The sequence below is a fragment of the Nannospalax galili genome, unplaced genomic scaffold (assembly GCF_000622305.1).
Source record: "Nannospalax galili isolate Female #2095 unplaced genomic scaffold, S.galili_v1.0 scaffold1225, whole genome shotgun sequence".
In the NCBI taxonomy this organism is placed as follows: Eukaryota; Metazoa; Chordata; class Mammalia; order Rodentia; family Spalacidae; genus Nannospalax; species Nannospalax galili.
Window position 1 is genome coordinate 10,440 of NW_008352717.1, and position 13,232 is coordinate 23,671.

General features: G+C 54.2%; 1 protein-coding gene across 4 annotated transcripts; it reads left to right on the forward strand.

Annotated features, from left to right (window-relative positions):
* Positions 1–465: 465 nt before the first annotated feature.
* Positions 466–12,338, forward strand: Agtrap (angiotensin II receptor associated protein). 4 transcript variants are annotated; one of them, XM_029554497.1, is made up of 7 exons: positions 528–600; positions 1,059–1,245; positions 2,614–2,702; positions 7,884–7,918; positions 9,547–9,652; positions 10,308–10,497; positions 11,691–12,338. In XM_029554497.1, the coding sequence occupies exons 5-7, from the start codon at positions 9,650–9,652 to the stop codon at positions 11,807–11,809; spliced, it is 312 nt and encodes a 103-aa protein (XP_029410357.1). In that variant the 5' UTR covers positions 528–600; positions 1,059–1,245; positions 2,614–2,702; positions 7,884–7,918; positions 9,547–9,649; the 3' UTR covers positions 11,810–12,338. The 4 variants fall into 4 exon arrangements, with proteins under 4 accessions (XP_008848146.1, XP_029410359.1, XP_029410357.1 ...); XM_029554498.1 differs by lacking the exon at positions 2,614–2,702; XM_008849924.3 differs by lacking the exons at positions 1,059–1,245; positions 2,614–2,702 and having other exon boundaries at positions 466–600.
* The last annotated feature ends 894 nt before the right edge of the window (positions 12,339–13,232 follow it).

Sequence of the window (13,232 nt, forward strand, 5' to 3'; positions counted from 1 at the left end):
TCCCAGTTACAGGTGGTCCCACCAGCCCACGTTCAAGATTTGTCCCAGGGGGCTGGAGAGATGGCTCAGCGGTTAAGAACACTGGTTGTTCTTGCAGAAAACCCGAGTTCGAATCCCAGCACCCACACGGCAGCTAACAACTCTCTGTAACTCCCGTCCCAGGGGATCCGACAGCCTCTTCTGACCTCCTCGGGCACTGCACGACACGGGTGCACTTACCTACACGCAGGCAATACACGCATACACATAAAATAAAAATAAATAAAATATTAAAAAAGAAAAAAAAAAGATATTTCCCAGGCAGCAGGTTGCATCCTGAGCAGCAGAAATCCTGACCTGCTTCCAGCGCTGCAGGTGAGGCCTGGGCGGTGTCTGGAGCCTGAGCCCGTGCAGGACGCCATCTCCTAGCAACCGGCGGCGGTCACGTGTCCGCGCGAGCCCGCCTCACGTGGTCGGAGGCCGAGCCGCGGTTGGGCCTCGCGTTCCGCGGGGCGGGGCGGGGAAGTTTGTTCCTTGAGTTCGGAGCCCTGGAGTCCCCGGCGCCGTCGCGCAGGTGCCTCCGCCGGGGTCGGGATGGAGCTGCCGGCCGTGAACTTGAAGGTGGCCGCGCGGGCGGGGCCGGCGGGCGGGCACTGGCCGCCGAGGGTCCGGCTCCGGGGCTCGGGAGGAGGCGGGAGGGCCCGGAGCCTGGGAGAGGGGTTGAGAGCCGAACGGAAGGCGCAGACCGGGGGCGGAGGCTGGGGTTGTCGGGGAGCGCACCCTGGCTGGTCCCCCTCCCCAGGAGCAGGCCAGGGATCCCCACCCCGGAGAGGCGGGGTTCCCCTCCAGTGGGTCCTTGTGTGTGCAGGTCCGGGGTAGGAGACGCAGATCCCCCCGGATAATTGCATCTCCCTCATTGACGGATGCAGCGGCCGTATTTCGTAACTAAGAAGCTATGAGCTGCAGGCGTTTCCTAAAGCCGAAAATCCCCGAGCTTGAGTCCAGGCCGCGGGACTGACTGCGGTGGCCTCATTTCTAAGCTGTTCCTTTTTTCTCTCCGCCCATCCCGTTTGCAACAGAGGGGTTGGCGCAGTGACTTAACTTCGGTCTGGGGAGTGTGGACCTTGGACTGAACCAGCCATTTTGGGTCTTGGTAAAGGCACCTTGAGACAGGACCTTTAGACTCCCGAGTGTCTGAGACCAGAGTGACTGAAGAGATAGATGGCCGTGGGGCAGCGATGTGACCCCCCAATTGGGTGATTACACGTAAGCTAGGCTGTGACTTGCCCTGGCTGGTTTCCCTTTCCTAAGTTTCTGGTCAGCAGCTGGAGGAAGACATGATTGGAGCAAAGGAATGGGCTTGGGTGGAACCCTTAGCTGGGGAAAAGTTTACAGGTGGCTGCAGGGCTTGTGGGTTTTGGTACTTATTGTTGAAGGCAATCCCGGTTTCAGGACAGGTGCCCTTTCTAAAGCCCAGAGCCTGCCCCTCAAATACTTGAGAGTGTCTTGTGGGCTGGGTGTGTGACTCAGTGGTAGAACACTTGGTTAGCACACACAAGGCCTGGGGTTGGACCCTCTAACACCACAGACAGACACACACACACAGACAGAGAGGTAAAGGTATTTATTTACACATTTACGTTGAGGTAGGGTTTCACATAGTACAAATTGACCTTGATCTTCCTGCCTCCGCTTCCCTCCAGTGCTGGGATTACAGGCCTGGACTATTGTAGTGCTGGGGATGGAACCTAGCACTTTATATGCTTCTTTTCCCCCTTGTCTTTTTGAGGCAGGGTCTCCCTGTATCCTCACCTGGCCTGGAACTCACTGTGTAGACCAGCTGGCCTTGATCTCACAGAGATCCTCCCTCCTCTGCCTCCTCAGTGCTGGGATTAAAGGCGTGTGCCACCACATCCTAACAGGGCCCCACACGCTTCTCTTGAAGCAAGCCCTGGGCAGGAGGAATAGCACTGGGACAAGCCCAAGTCGAGTAGAACTAAACTTGTGTCCCAAGGTCTTGGGAGGACCCAAGGTGGAGGTGCCTTAGTGAAGCTGAGTTGGTGGTAATGAGGCCGCTGTGTCCGGAGGGATTCCCTGGCAGGTGCTGGGTTAAGTACTTAGCATACCCCCACCTCCCAGTCCCCAGCCAGAGCCAGGGAGACAGATTAACCCTGCTTTGCAGAAGAGATGTCAGGAGACTTGCCCAAGGTCTTGTGCGGAAACCAGGATCAAATCTTCAGGTTTGACTCTAGAACCTACCAATTGGCCAGTGCTATAGTGCTATGATAGCCCTGGCTATTAGGCCTTGGACTCAGCCGCGCTGGGGCACTCCACTGTCTCATCTAACAGGCCACCAAGTGTTTGCACAGGACACACTGGAATGCACTGAGTACTCAGTTGAGGCTGGGGAAGTCCCATCCCCTCCTTTCTTGGGAGTGGCAAACAAAGGATTGTTTTGTTTTTTGTGGTAGGGATCAAATCCAGGGCCTGGTGCTTGCCAGGCAAGTACTCGACCCCTGAGCCACATTCTACCCCCAAACTAATGGTAAATCCTCATGGCCCCTTGCCTTCTGTTCCACCCTCCCTTTTCCAGGTTAATCTTTACTCCCATCTGCCTTGCCTTTGTTCTTGCAGATTCTGACAACAGCACAGTGGACAGAGGGAGGATTTGGGGACCAAGTTTCAAGGCCAAGCTTTGCTAGTTAGTAGCTGTGTGACATGGAGTAGGTATCTTGACCTCTCTGAGTATCAGTTTCCTTACTGTAAAAAGATGTTGAAAACAGGCCATCCTTTCTAGGGCGATACGGGGAGGGGAGGAAGCTTAGTATTGGGATTAAAAACAGACCAGAAGCCAAACTTGATGGTAGATATCTTAATCCTAGCCCCCTGAGACAGGCAGGAGGCTCTCACTACAAGTTTTAGGCCAGGATGGCCTCCATTTGAGAGACCCTGAGGCAAAAACTCAAGCCCTGTGGTCTTGGTCTGGGCCTTGCCCATCTGGGAGTTGATGTGCTGGACCTGCTTTTCTGAGTCTCTCCAGCCTGGGTTCTGCCCCATCTGGCCCCGTAAACAGCTTGGGGCTTGGGTTCTGTGCAGTGTGGGTGAGGAGCAGGCGGGGCCTGGGCAGTTACTACTGAGTGAGGATTCCATCCAGGAACTGTGGTGACTCAGTGGACAAGCATAGGGCTGTCAGATGCCTGCCTTCCTGGCAGTCGAGGGCCCGGTGGGATAGACTGTCCCCAGGTGACACAGGGAGGAACCTGTGTTCCCACCCAGCTACCCAGTGACCCCTGCTACTACCCTGGCCCATTGAGCTTGTCGGGAAGAACTGGTCAGCCTGTCTTGGGCTGAGCACAGTAGTGGCAGTCCCCTGGCTCAGGCCCTGCCCCCTCCTGCTGTTACCTGGCCCTTCACAGACTTCTTTTCTTTTGGAGAACCCTCAGCGCTCCTGTTTCCCTATCCTCCACCCCTAGAAGCACCAGCCAGCCTTCAGCTCGGTGTCCACGGTGAGCTGCTGGCCCCTCGGGCTGAGCATTGCTGGGAAGGATGGGGCCACTTTGCTGTTTCCCCATGCAATTTTTCCTGGAATTTAGGGCTCTGAGGACTGAGGTTCCCATTATAAGGAGAGGGAAACTGTGGCAGAAGAGGCTTAGTCTCTTGGCAGATTTCCTGTCCCAGAGGTTTAAGAAAAATTGCACAGAGTGTAAGTTTCTTCAGTATTCATGAATAAAGCAGTGATACACTGAGAAAGCCCAGGCAGGGTGTTTGCTTTGTGCCATGGGCCTTTCTTGCTCCAGCCTGGGTCTCATCATGGGTGGTCAGCCACCTTCTGCCCCCCCCACCTTGTCCCACCCATCTTTCTCTGCATGGTAAACAGGGACCTGCAGGCTGGGGTGCAGCGCAGTCGTAGAACGTGTAAACATGGCATGCCTGAGACTGTGGGTTCTAGCCCCAGCAGCAAAACTAAAGAAAGATAAGCCAGGGCTTGCAGGCTAAGACATGCCGGGCTCCTCCACACCTGGCCATTCCATACCTACTGTGTACGTGGCTGAGGTGGAGGAGCCAGGGTGCTTGCAGCTGATGGATGTTTCTGAAGAGGTCAAGAGCAAAAGGTAGCGGTGGTGTGAGCTGGCTCCTCCATGCCTCCTTCCTCTGCATCCTTGTGTGTAGCCTTGTAGATGGACATCAGGACCGCTAAGGCCACCCTCCCGGGCTTCCATGAGACCCTCCCCCCAGTGGGCCAAGGTTTCTTCTGTGGGCCAGGGTTTCGCTGTCTTTTGCTTCTTGGGGGTGGGGTACACTTACCTTTTTGAGCTTAGAGACCAGAGAAGGATATAGGGTGCCCTGCTCTGCCTCTCTCTGCCTTATCTTGAGACAGGGTCTCTCCCTGAGCCCTCAGCTAGGCTGTCTCTGTCCCCTCCCCCTCCAGCGGGAGCAGTGCCTTGCCCAGCTTTGTGTGCTGGGCTTAGGCAAGAAGTAGTCTTATCCATTGTGCTATCTCCCCAGCCCTGGGCCAGTTTCCTGTAAGACCACAGGGACTTCGGTTAGCCCTGGAGGAAAAGATAGATTCCCCATCCCTCATGCATCCCCCCAGCTTCCTGCCTTCCCTACTTCTTGCCTTCCACTCCAGGTGGTCACAGTTTCCAGAAGGTTCCACAGGCCTTTCTGCCACAGTGCCTTTGTGGGCGCTGCCTCTTCATGCTAAATGTTCTTTCCTCTCAGCTTCCCTGATTAGTGAGTGGCCCTGGCTCACGCTGATCCTGAGCAGCAGCCCCAAGCCCTCCCTTGAACACAGCAGATACTGGCAGAAACTGCCAGAGGAAAATGACAGATGTCAATCGACAGCATCATTGCATCATTTAAGTCCTTCAGAGAAGAAACCCATAGGAGACTAAGCCTCTCGTGCCTCAGTTTTCCTTCTTTATAATGGGGAGAGGCCATGTGGCCGGATAGCACAGCCTAGGTTTGAGTCCTGGGTCTCCTACTAGCTTGTGTGGGTCTGAGCCTCAGTTTTTACAGCTGAACTGGGGGGGATGCCTTAGAGGACCTAAGATTTCTGTTCCGTTCCTTTCCAGAAAGTACAGAGAATGTTGCCCAGCATACAGGTGCTGTGTGCATGAGGTAGAATGTGAAAATTGTTCTAGGCCACATCCTGTGCCCCACAGACCAACCTGCTCAGAGCCTTGGGACCTCCAAAAAGTTGGGTGTGTGGATCCTGTCCGAAGTTCTTTATTGGTTTTCTGTAGCTAAAAGAGGGATTTCTCTTAGGCCACGGAGCCAGGCCCCCTTTGGTTCATCCTGGCATTGGACCCTGGAGGGAAAGGCTAAGTACCCCTGGTGGAGGAGGCGTGCATTTCTCATAAGGCCAAACCGCCCCTCTCAGCTGATGGCCCAGGAGGGTGGAGGTCAGGAGCACTAGTTTTGGAGTGAGGCTTAACATTATTTGTGTGGTGTGTGTCTTTCTGTCTGTCTCTGTCTGTGTGTCTCTCCATGTACAGGGAAGCCAGGGGTTAACATCAGTGTCTTCCGTAATCATTCCCCTTTTCTCTCTCTCTCTCTCTCTCTCTCTCTCTCTCTCTCTGTCTCTCTTTTTTTTTTTCTGTCTGTCTCTGTCTGTGTGTCTCTCCATGTACAGGGAAGCCAGGGGTTAACATCAGTGTCTTCCGTAATCATTCCCCTTTTCTCTCTCTCTCTCTCTCTCTCTCTCTCTCTCTCTCTGTCTCTCTCTTTTGTTTTAGTGACAGGGTCTCATTGTAGCATGGTCCACCACACCTGGCCACCTGGCCCCCTCTCCCTTTTTTTGAGGCTGGGTCTTTGGTAGCTCAAGCTGATACCAAACCTTGTAGCCAAAGATAACCTTGAACTTCTGATCTTCCTGTCTTCACCTCTGGAATAATTGTGTGCACCACCTTGCCTGGTTTATGTGGTGCTGGGGTGGAACCCGGGCTTTACAAATAGTAAGCAGGCACGAACTGAGCTACAACCCCAGGCTTGAAGTTTAACTAGGTTTGCCACCCTTTGGGGAATCTTGATCAATCAACTGAATTTTCTTCTGAGCCTACTTGTTGGACTAAAACGGGAATAAAAAGTTTGTGTTCCAGAGGCCGTCGGGAAGCCTAGTGAGGAGGGGGGCACAGGGCCTGGCCCACCATAAGTATGCAGTGACGAGTAGTTCTAGAAACACACTCCTTCCTCGTCTCCTGCAGAGCTCTGAGACACAGGTGTGACAGCTCCTTCCTCCTGGGCCCTTTCCTGCTTCTCTGCCCTGGCCCAGTGCACTGTCCTGTCCCCAGCTCCTGGATCTCTTCCTTAGCAGCCTAACCCTGCCATCTCCACCTGCGAAAGCTCCCAGGAAGGGCTCCTGGCCTTCAGGAGGTCTCAGCACCATTCCCATCCCGGCCTCTACCTTGCCCTTCTCCCACTGAGAGCCCTAGTCTGGCTCCCTGCCTTAGCCTGGATGATTTCTGCTCATCCTTAACACTCAGCCCTGAAGTCTGTGACCACCCTAACAGGGCCCTTGCCCTCTCTGTAGCATCTGCCCCTCCTATCTTAGCTGTCCATGTGGTGCCCTCTAGGTTACCAGTAGAGGCCAGTCCAGGAAAGGGGCTGCAATTTCAAAGGTGCACAGCACAGTAAAAGGGGATATTGCAGAATTCTCTGCAGGCCAGAGGGATTTTGTCCTTAATGTGAGTTATACTATGAAGTCTCCCTGCAGAAGCCTCAGGCTCCCCTCAGTCACTGAGCTTGAAATCTGGTCTAACCATGGCTTTTGGACCCCATGTCTCTCACCTCTCCCCTGCTGTATTTTGTTTGTTTTCAAAATAGGGCCTTGTGTAGCCCAAGTTAGCATTGAAGGAGCTACATAGCTAAAGAGGACCTTAAACTTCCAGATCCTCTTGTCTCCACCTGCTAGGATTGCAGGTGTGTGTGTGTAGACTAGTGTACCACACACCTAGTCTAGGCAGTACTGGGGATTGAACTTGAACCCCAAGCTTTTTTTAAAAAATATTTTATATATTATTTTATGTGTATGAGTGTATTGCCTGCATGTATATAAGTGCACCACACGTGTCATGCAATGCCCCAAAGAGGGTATTGGATTCCCCTGGAACTGGAGTTAAGGACGGTTCACAGCCACCGTGTGGGTGCTGGGAATCCAACCCAGGTCCTCTGGAAGAGCAGTCAGTGCTCTTAACTGCTGAGCCATCTCTCCAGCCCCAAAGCCCGAGCTTTAGGTATGCCAGGCTAGCACTCCCCACTGAGCTGCATTCCCAGCCCTACTCCTTGCTCTTCCCCTCCAGCCACTGTGACTGCCTTCCTGTCTGCCCACAGCACTGGCTCCAGTGTCCTAGGAAATCACCTTTTTTACTATTTATTTATTTTGGTCCCTAGTGCCGGGACTACAGGTGTGCGCCACCACGCCTGGCTCAGAAATCACCTTTTTCACTATTTATCTATTTACTTTGGTCCCTAGTGCTGGGACTACAGGTGTGCGCCACCACGCCTGGCTCAGAAATCACCTTTTTTACTATTTATCTATTTATTTTGGTCCCTAGTGCCGGGACTACAGGTGTGCGCCACCACACCTGGCTCAGAAGTCACCTTTTGTTGGAGGCCCCTCCTGTTTTTACGTTGACTTCTGATTCCAGAGCTCAAGTTCTGTGCTCCCTGGACTAGTCCCCAGCCGTGAAGGCAGGGGATGGGTGCTGACTCTCGGTGGGGGCAGCTTTTCCCCACCCAGCTCCTCCTTCATCTTGGGCCCTTTGCTGGTGCTGGTGTTTCTTCAGGACAATTGTGAGGCCCATTTCTGTGCCAGGCGGGGGTTCTTGTATGTTCTGACTCTAAACTTTGCTACCGCCTGTGACCATTGCATTCATAGACTGATTTACCCCTTCTTTGTGCAGGTAATTCTCCTGGTTCACTGGCTGCTGACAACCTGGTGAGTGACTCTGGGTGTCTGGCTGGATCGTAGGTCTCCTGGATGTATGTCATGACACCTGGGTTCTGTCCAAACTCTCATGGGGTCTGTGTCCACATGTCTGAGTCAGCCTGGGGTCTGTGTCCACATATCTGAGTCAGCCTGCTTAGGTCTGTTCTGCAGTGTTTCAGCCAGTGACTTTGAGAAGACCACACTGCCCAGGGCTGGGACCGCTTTTTATCCTGCCTGGTGGTTCAAGGACCAGCCTTGCAGCAGAACTCACCAGACACCCCATCCACCACCCCTGTCCCTAGGTGGGACTCCAGGTGTGCAGCTGGACCTCCGCTTTACCTCTGTCATGTATCTGGAGATTCCGGCAAGATTCCTCCACCAAGGCAAATCGCCACTGAAGTCATGTGTGTTTTACAGAGTTTGAAGTGTGGTAACACTGTGAGTGATATGAATGGTGGAGTCGGGGTCACTCCCTGAGATTCCACATTGGTCATTAGGCAGGGTCCAGGCCCCTGCTTTCCTAAGACAGAAGGTGAAAGGACTGGAAGATATCAGGCCTGACTGCACTCCACACATGTGCTTTGCACATGCTGTCTGCATGCCACTCTCTGTGAATGTCATTTAAATTTATTAAGTGCCCCACTGGTTGCTGGAACATTCAGGACCCAGTAGAGAGAGTGGACTCTAAGTCAAGGTCCTCCTCCTCCTGGCTTTCTGTTCAACAGAACAGGGTGGGCCAGAGCCTGGCCTCTTTCCCGAGTGTTCCCACCTCAGACCTGCTGCTGACAGCTGTGTGACCTGGGCAAGTCACCCATCAGGCCCTGCCTCAGAATTTGTAAAAAGAGGTTGTGGTAACACAAGAGCATACCACCAAGATTCATGAATGAGTGACTTTAGAATACTTACGGATGGTGCGAGGTCCTGGCAAGTGCCCAAGTTACCTTGATCTTCACCAGCTCAACAAACACATAAGCAACGTCCACTATTAGTGATGCCCATCCTGTTAGAGCAGGGAGGGCCGGCTGCGTCAGGTCAGCATGGGAGAGGTCTCAACATTTGAGCTGCAACTAAGGTGACAACAAAGGGCTGTTTGCCAGGTGTGGTGGCACCAACCTTTAGTCCCAGCACTTGGGCACTTGGGAGGCAGAGGCTGGAGGATATGTATGAGATTGAGGCCAGCCTGGTCTACATAGCAAGTTCCAGGCCAGCTGGGGCTACAGGGAGATCCTGTCTTAAACAAGCAAACAAAAAAAGGCTCGTGTTTAGGCAGAGGGGGCTTCAGTGGCCAGGAGGTAGGGGTGGGGCCAAGGGGGGGCGTGGACTGAAAACTTGGAAGTTTGGGATAGAGGAGTGACGCTTGAGGCACACGCTGGTTGCTATCTCAGGAACCACCTGTAGGGGGCAGGAGTGCCAGCAAGACCTGGGTAGGTAAGCTGTTGGCCTATCCTGGCAGGAAAGGATGAATGAGGCCAGGTTTGGGAGCCATGTGGGAGGTGTAGTCAGTGGGACGCACACCATAGCCCTGTGGCCTGTTCTCGGGAGGCCTGTGACCCTGGGGCAAGAGGGAGGTGACTGTGGGAAACCTGGGCAGCTGCAGGGGTAGTGACTAACTGGGGATGACGTTCCTCTCCCTGCAGGGGCTGCATTGCATTCTCTGGCTCCTATGCCTGGAGCAACTTCACCATCCTGGCCCTGGGTGTGTGGGCTGTAGCCCAGAGAGACTCCATTGATGCCATAGGCATGGTGAGTGAGGGGTGAGGGGAGGGCAGGGAACTGGCTATAGCAGGCCTGTCTTCGTCTGTCTGTCTCCTTGCATATGACCCCGTCCTCTCTCTTCCTCATACTCTACTTTTTCTGTTTCTGAAGCCTTGCACATAGGCTACTAGCCCACTAACTGGGCCAGCTGCACAGCCTACTACCTCTGCTGTTGCCTTCCCCAAAACAGCATAGGATGGGGTCACAGTACCCCAAAATTGGCCACCTTCCCAGGCAGTCTGAGTTTCCTCTGGCTCTTTGGGGGAGGCAAAGGATGTGACTGTGAGGCCAAGAGGAAGCACCTCTACTTTATGGAGTCAGAATTGATACTGGTCTGAGGTAGTGGGCACCCAGCTCTTACCACTGAGGCCATGGTTCTTCTGGCCTCCTTGTAGCACAGGCAGTCTATGGGACTGTCCCTCTCAGAGGTTCTGGTGTTGGGTCCCATGACAGCCCTGGTAACAAGAGATGTAGATAGAGGGCTCTGTTGGGGCAGCAGGCTGGGCCCAGATGCCAGCGTCCTGCTCCCAAGCGCTGTAGGTGCCAGTCATGAGATGCACTCCCAGACCGGCATGGATGAGGGGAACTTTGGGGGTGTGGGGCGTCAGTGCCCACGATGATCCCATGGTGGTGTTTCTTGCAGTTTCTTGGTGGCTTGGTGACTACTATCTTCCTGGACATTGTCTACATCAGCATCTTCTACTCAAAGTTTGCCACTGGGGACACTGGCCGCTTTAGTGCCGGCATGGCCATCCTTAGCTTGCTGCTCAAGCCCTTCTCCTGCTGCCTCGTCTACCACATGCACCGTGAGCGAGGGGGCGAACTCCGCCCCGGTAAGTCCTGCCCTGCTCTGCCTCTCCTGGGCCCAGCCCACAAGCTCCTGCTACAGAGACCTGGTCCCAAGCTGCCAGTTAGTCTAGTGTGACCTTTCCCTGCTATCAGGCTGTGGGCAGACTTGGTGGCTCAACCTCAGACTAGAGCACAGGCGAAGCCATGAGGGGTTCAGCTCCCGGGGCAGTGGGCAGTCTCTGGCTGGGGCCTCTAGATGGCTGCAGGGTAGGTCCTCCCTTCTGTTTCCCCTCTGCCCTGGCTCTGGAGCCCCTGCTTCTGCCATGTGAGAGCCACCCCTTCTGGACAGACATAGTGCTAGGCAGGCGGTGGTGCTGTGCCTAGGCAGGTTGTGTTGCTGTGCCTTGCTGGGAACAGCACCAGGTGGCAGGTGCTCCTGACTCGCCTCCTACACTGTCATCTCTTGTGGTGCCAAGCCATTTTCCTGCCTTCTCTCAGCCTGTTTTCTTTTCCTTTTATTCTTTCCAAGGAGTCAGAGGAGCTGGCTATAGTCTACCTTTTGCTCCTGAGAGGCCTGGGGCCCACCTGGGAAAGAACCGGCCTGAGGCTGCCCACTCTGGTTGACCTCAGCACTGTCCAGACCAGACTTGGTGTGAGGGGAACAGGGAGGAAGCCAAGACCCACAGTCCTTGGGACTTGGTGGTGGTCCCAGGACAAATGTGTAGAGAGGATGTGAGAGAGTTGGTGGGCGCCTCAACCTTGCACCCTCAGCCCCAGCCCTCTGGGTCAGCAACTGTGCCAGGCTCTGGAGACAGTGATGTAGGTCTTCCTGCCTAGAAGAGAGCAGGAGAGAAGTCTGTGGGCTCAGGGCTGGCAGTCTCTTCAGGTTCCTGGGCGTGTGCAGATGTGGCACAGTGACTGGTGGCACTGGCTCAGGGGACCTGCTGCTTAGGATCGAGCCCCAGTTCATCAGCTTCAAGCCATGTAGTCAAGTCAAGTCAGTCTGTTTCTCTGGCCTTCAGTTTCCTCATCTGCAAATTCCTGCCACATACAGACATGAGAGGGTTGAGCAGATGCTGCCTGCTAAAGGCTTGGTGTCTAGGCCTCTGCCACTGCCCACTGTCCTTGGCATCACGATGCCTGGCACAGGCCTTGGGAGGGGGTTGGGTCTCTGACTGGTCTTAGTAGAAGGTCTCACATTCTCACTTTCTCTTTCCCCATGTCTCCTGCCCTCTAGGTTTCTTTGGGCCTTCTCAGGAACGTAGTGTCTACCAGACGATTGACTCTCCAGACTCACCTGCAGAGCCCTTTGCAGACCTAGAGGACAGGGGCCAAGCTGTTCCGCGGGGGTACTGAGACTGCTTTGTGCACCTGGCCCTAGCTGTGTGGCTTTCCTGGTGCCCAGCAGAATGATCCTCTCTCCCTTTCCTGGACCTAAGATGGAGCGTCCCCACCTGAATCATGTGCCCTTGGGAGGTCAGGAGCTCCTGGGCTCCCCAGCCTGGGAACACCCCAGTCCTAACTCTCCAGGCCTCCCTTCTCTTCAAGGTACCTGCTGGTCCCCAGGCTGGAACTATGGCTGCTTTCTTCATCTCCTGCCCCATAACTATACCATGCCCCTGCTGATCTGAGTGTGACAGGGTCAGGCCTTAGGGCCAATGATGGCCACTTCCCAGGCCTCCCCCCAAATTGTCCAGTCCTCCTAAGAAGCTCTGGAAGCTTCTGATCCTGTTCAGCCTTGGGACCTGTCCTGCATAGGAGTAAGGTCCCTGTGCCTCTCACTGCCTGATTGCTTGGTGCCTGGGATCCCAGGCCTGGAGACAAAAGGTCTACAGCTGCCCCCTCTTGGAGCCCTGACATTAAAGTTCAGAGATTCTGTGGCTGAGCTATGTTTGAGCCATGTTTGATCTCCTGGATGGGGTCTTGTCCTTCCTGGGATGATTTCGCTTTTGAATCACTAACTGGAGCCCTGGGCTGAGCCATCCATTGTCTGTGGCTGGTGGAAGGAAAGGCTCCCTATTGGGCCTGCCCAGAGCCCAGAGGAAGCAGAGTGGGTGCCAGTCACTGTGGTACAGAGACATCCACCTGCATCAGATGAGTAGGCACTGGTTTAAATCCCGCTCTGCCACTTGGCAGCTGTGTGAAGCACCTTCAGTGTCTTCTAGAAGTCAGTGCCTGCTCAGAGGTGGTTATGACATCCAGTGTCAAGAACCAGGGTGTCAGGAGTCCTAAGTGACAACACTGCCCCTGGAGCAGGTTGTGATGTTGAGCCATGGGGCAAGGAGTAGCCTACTGTAGCCCCTGTGTTCTGGCCACGGCTGAGCCCTCCTGGGGCCACAGGGCCAGGACCCTTGCTGTGACTGAACTGCTTGTTTAGAGCTTGTTCTTTGCCTGTGTCTTAGATGCCTGGTATTTCCTAGGGGCACAGCTATCTGTCAGCCAAAAGAGGCTGAAGCCAGATGTGGTGGCCCATACCTATAATCCCAGCACTGGAGAGGTAGAGGTAGTGTTAGGGTCCGTGACTCAGTGGGTCTCTTCTGGAGAACAATTTCACGAATATGGAGATGCAAGAATCAAACAGTTTTATTAAACCAGCTAGCTGGGGTCAACCGCCCTTCCAAGACACACAGGCCTGGTTGGAGCAATCGACCCCGAGGCAACTGCAGGTAAAGATTATATAGGTTCCCACAACTGTTACACAAAAGCCCGTGCTTATACAACCAATAGTTTCAAAGCAAGCATTTCACAAACCAATAACTTTAAAACAAGAAAAATGTTA

What these genes read in the sequence shown, in the direction of transcription:
- Agtrap (XM_008849924.3), top strand. Translation starts at nt 574, where the DNA reads ATGGAGCTGCCGGCCGTGAACTTGAAG. An exon ending in CACTGGCTGCTGACAACCTG is followed by an intron (nt 7,919 to 9,546) that starts GTGAGTGACTCT and finishes CTCTCCCTGCAG; the next exon opens with GGGCTGCATTGCATTCTCTG. An exon ending in AGGGGGCGAACTCCGCCCCG is followed by an intron (nt 10,498 to 11,690) that starts GTAAGTCCTGCC and finishes CCTGCCCTCTAG; the next exon opens with GTTTCTTTGGGCCTTCTCAG.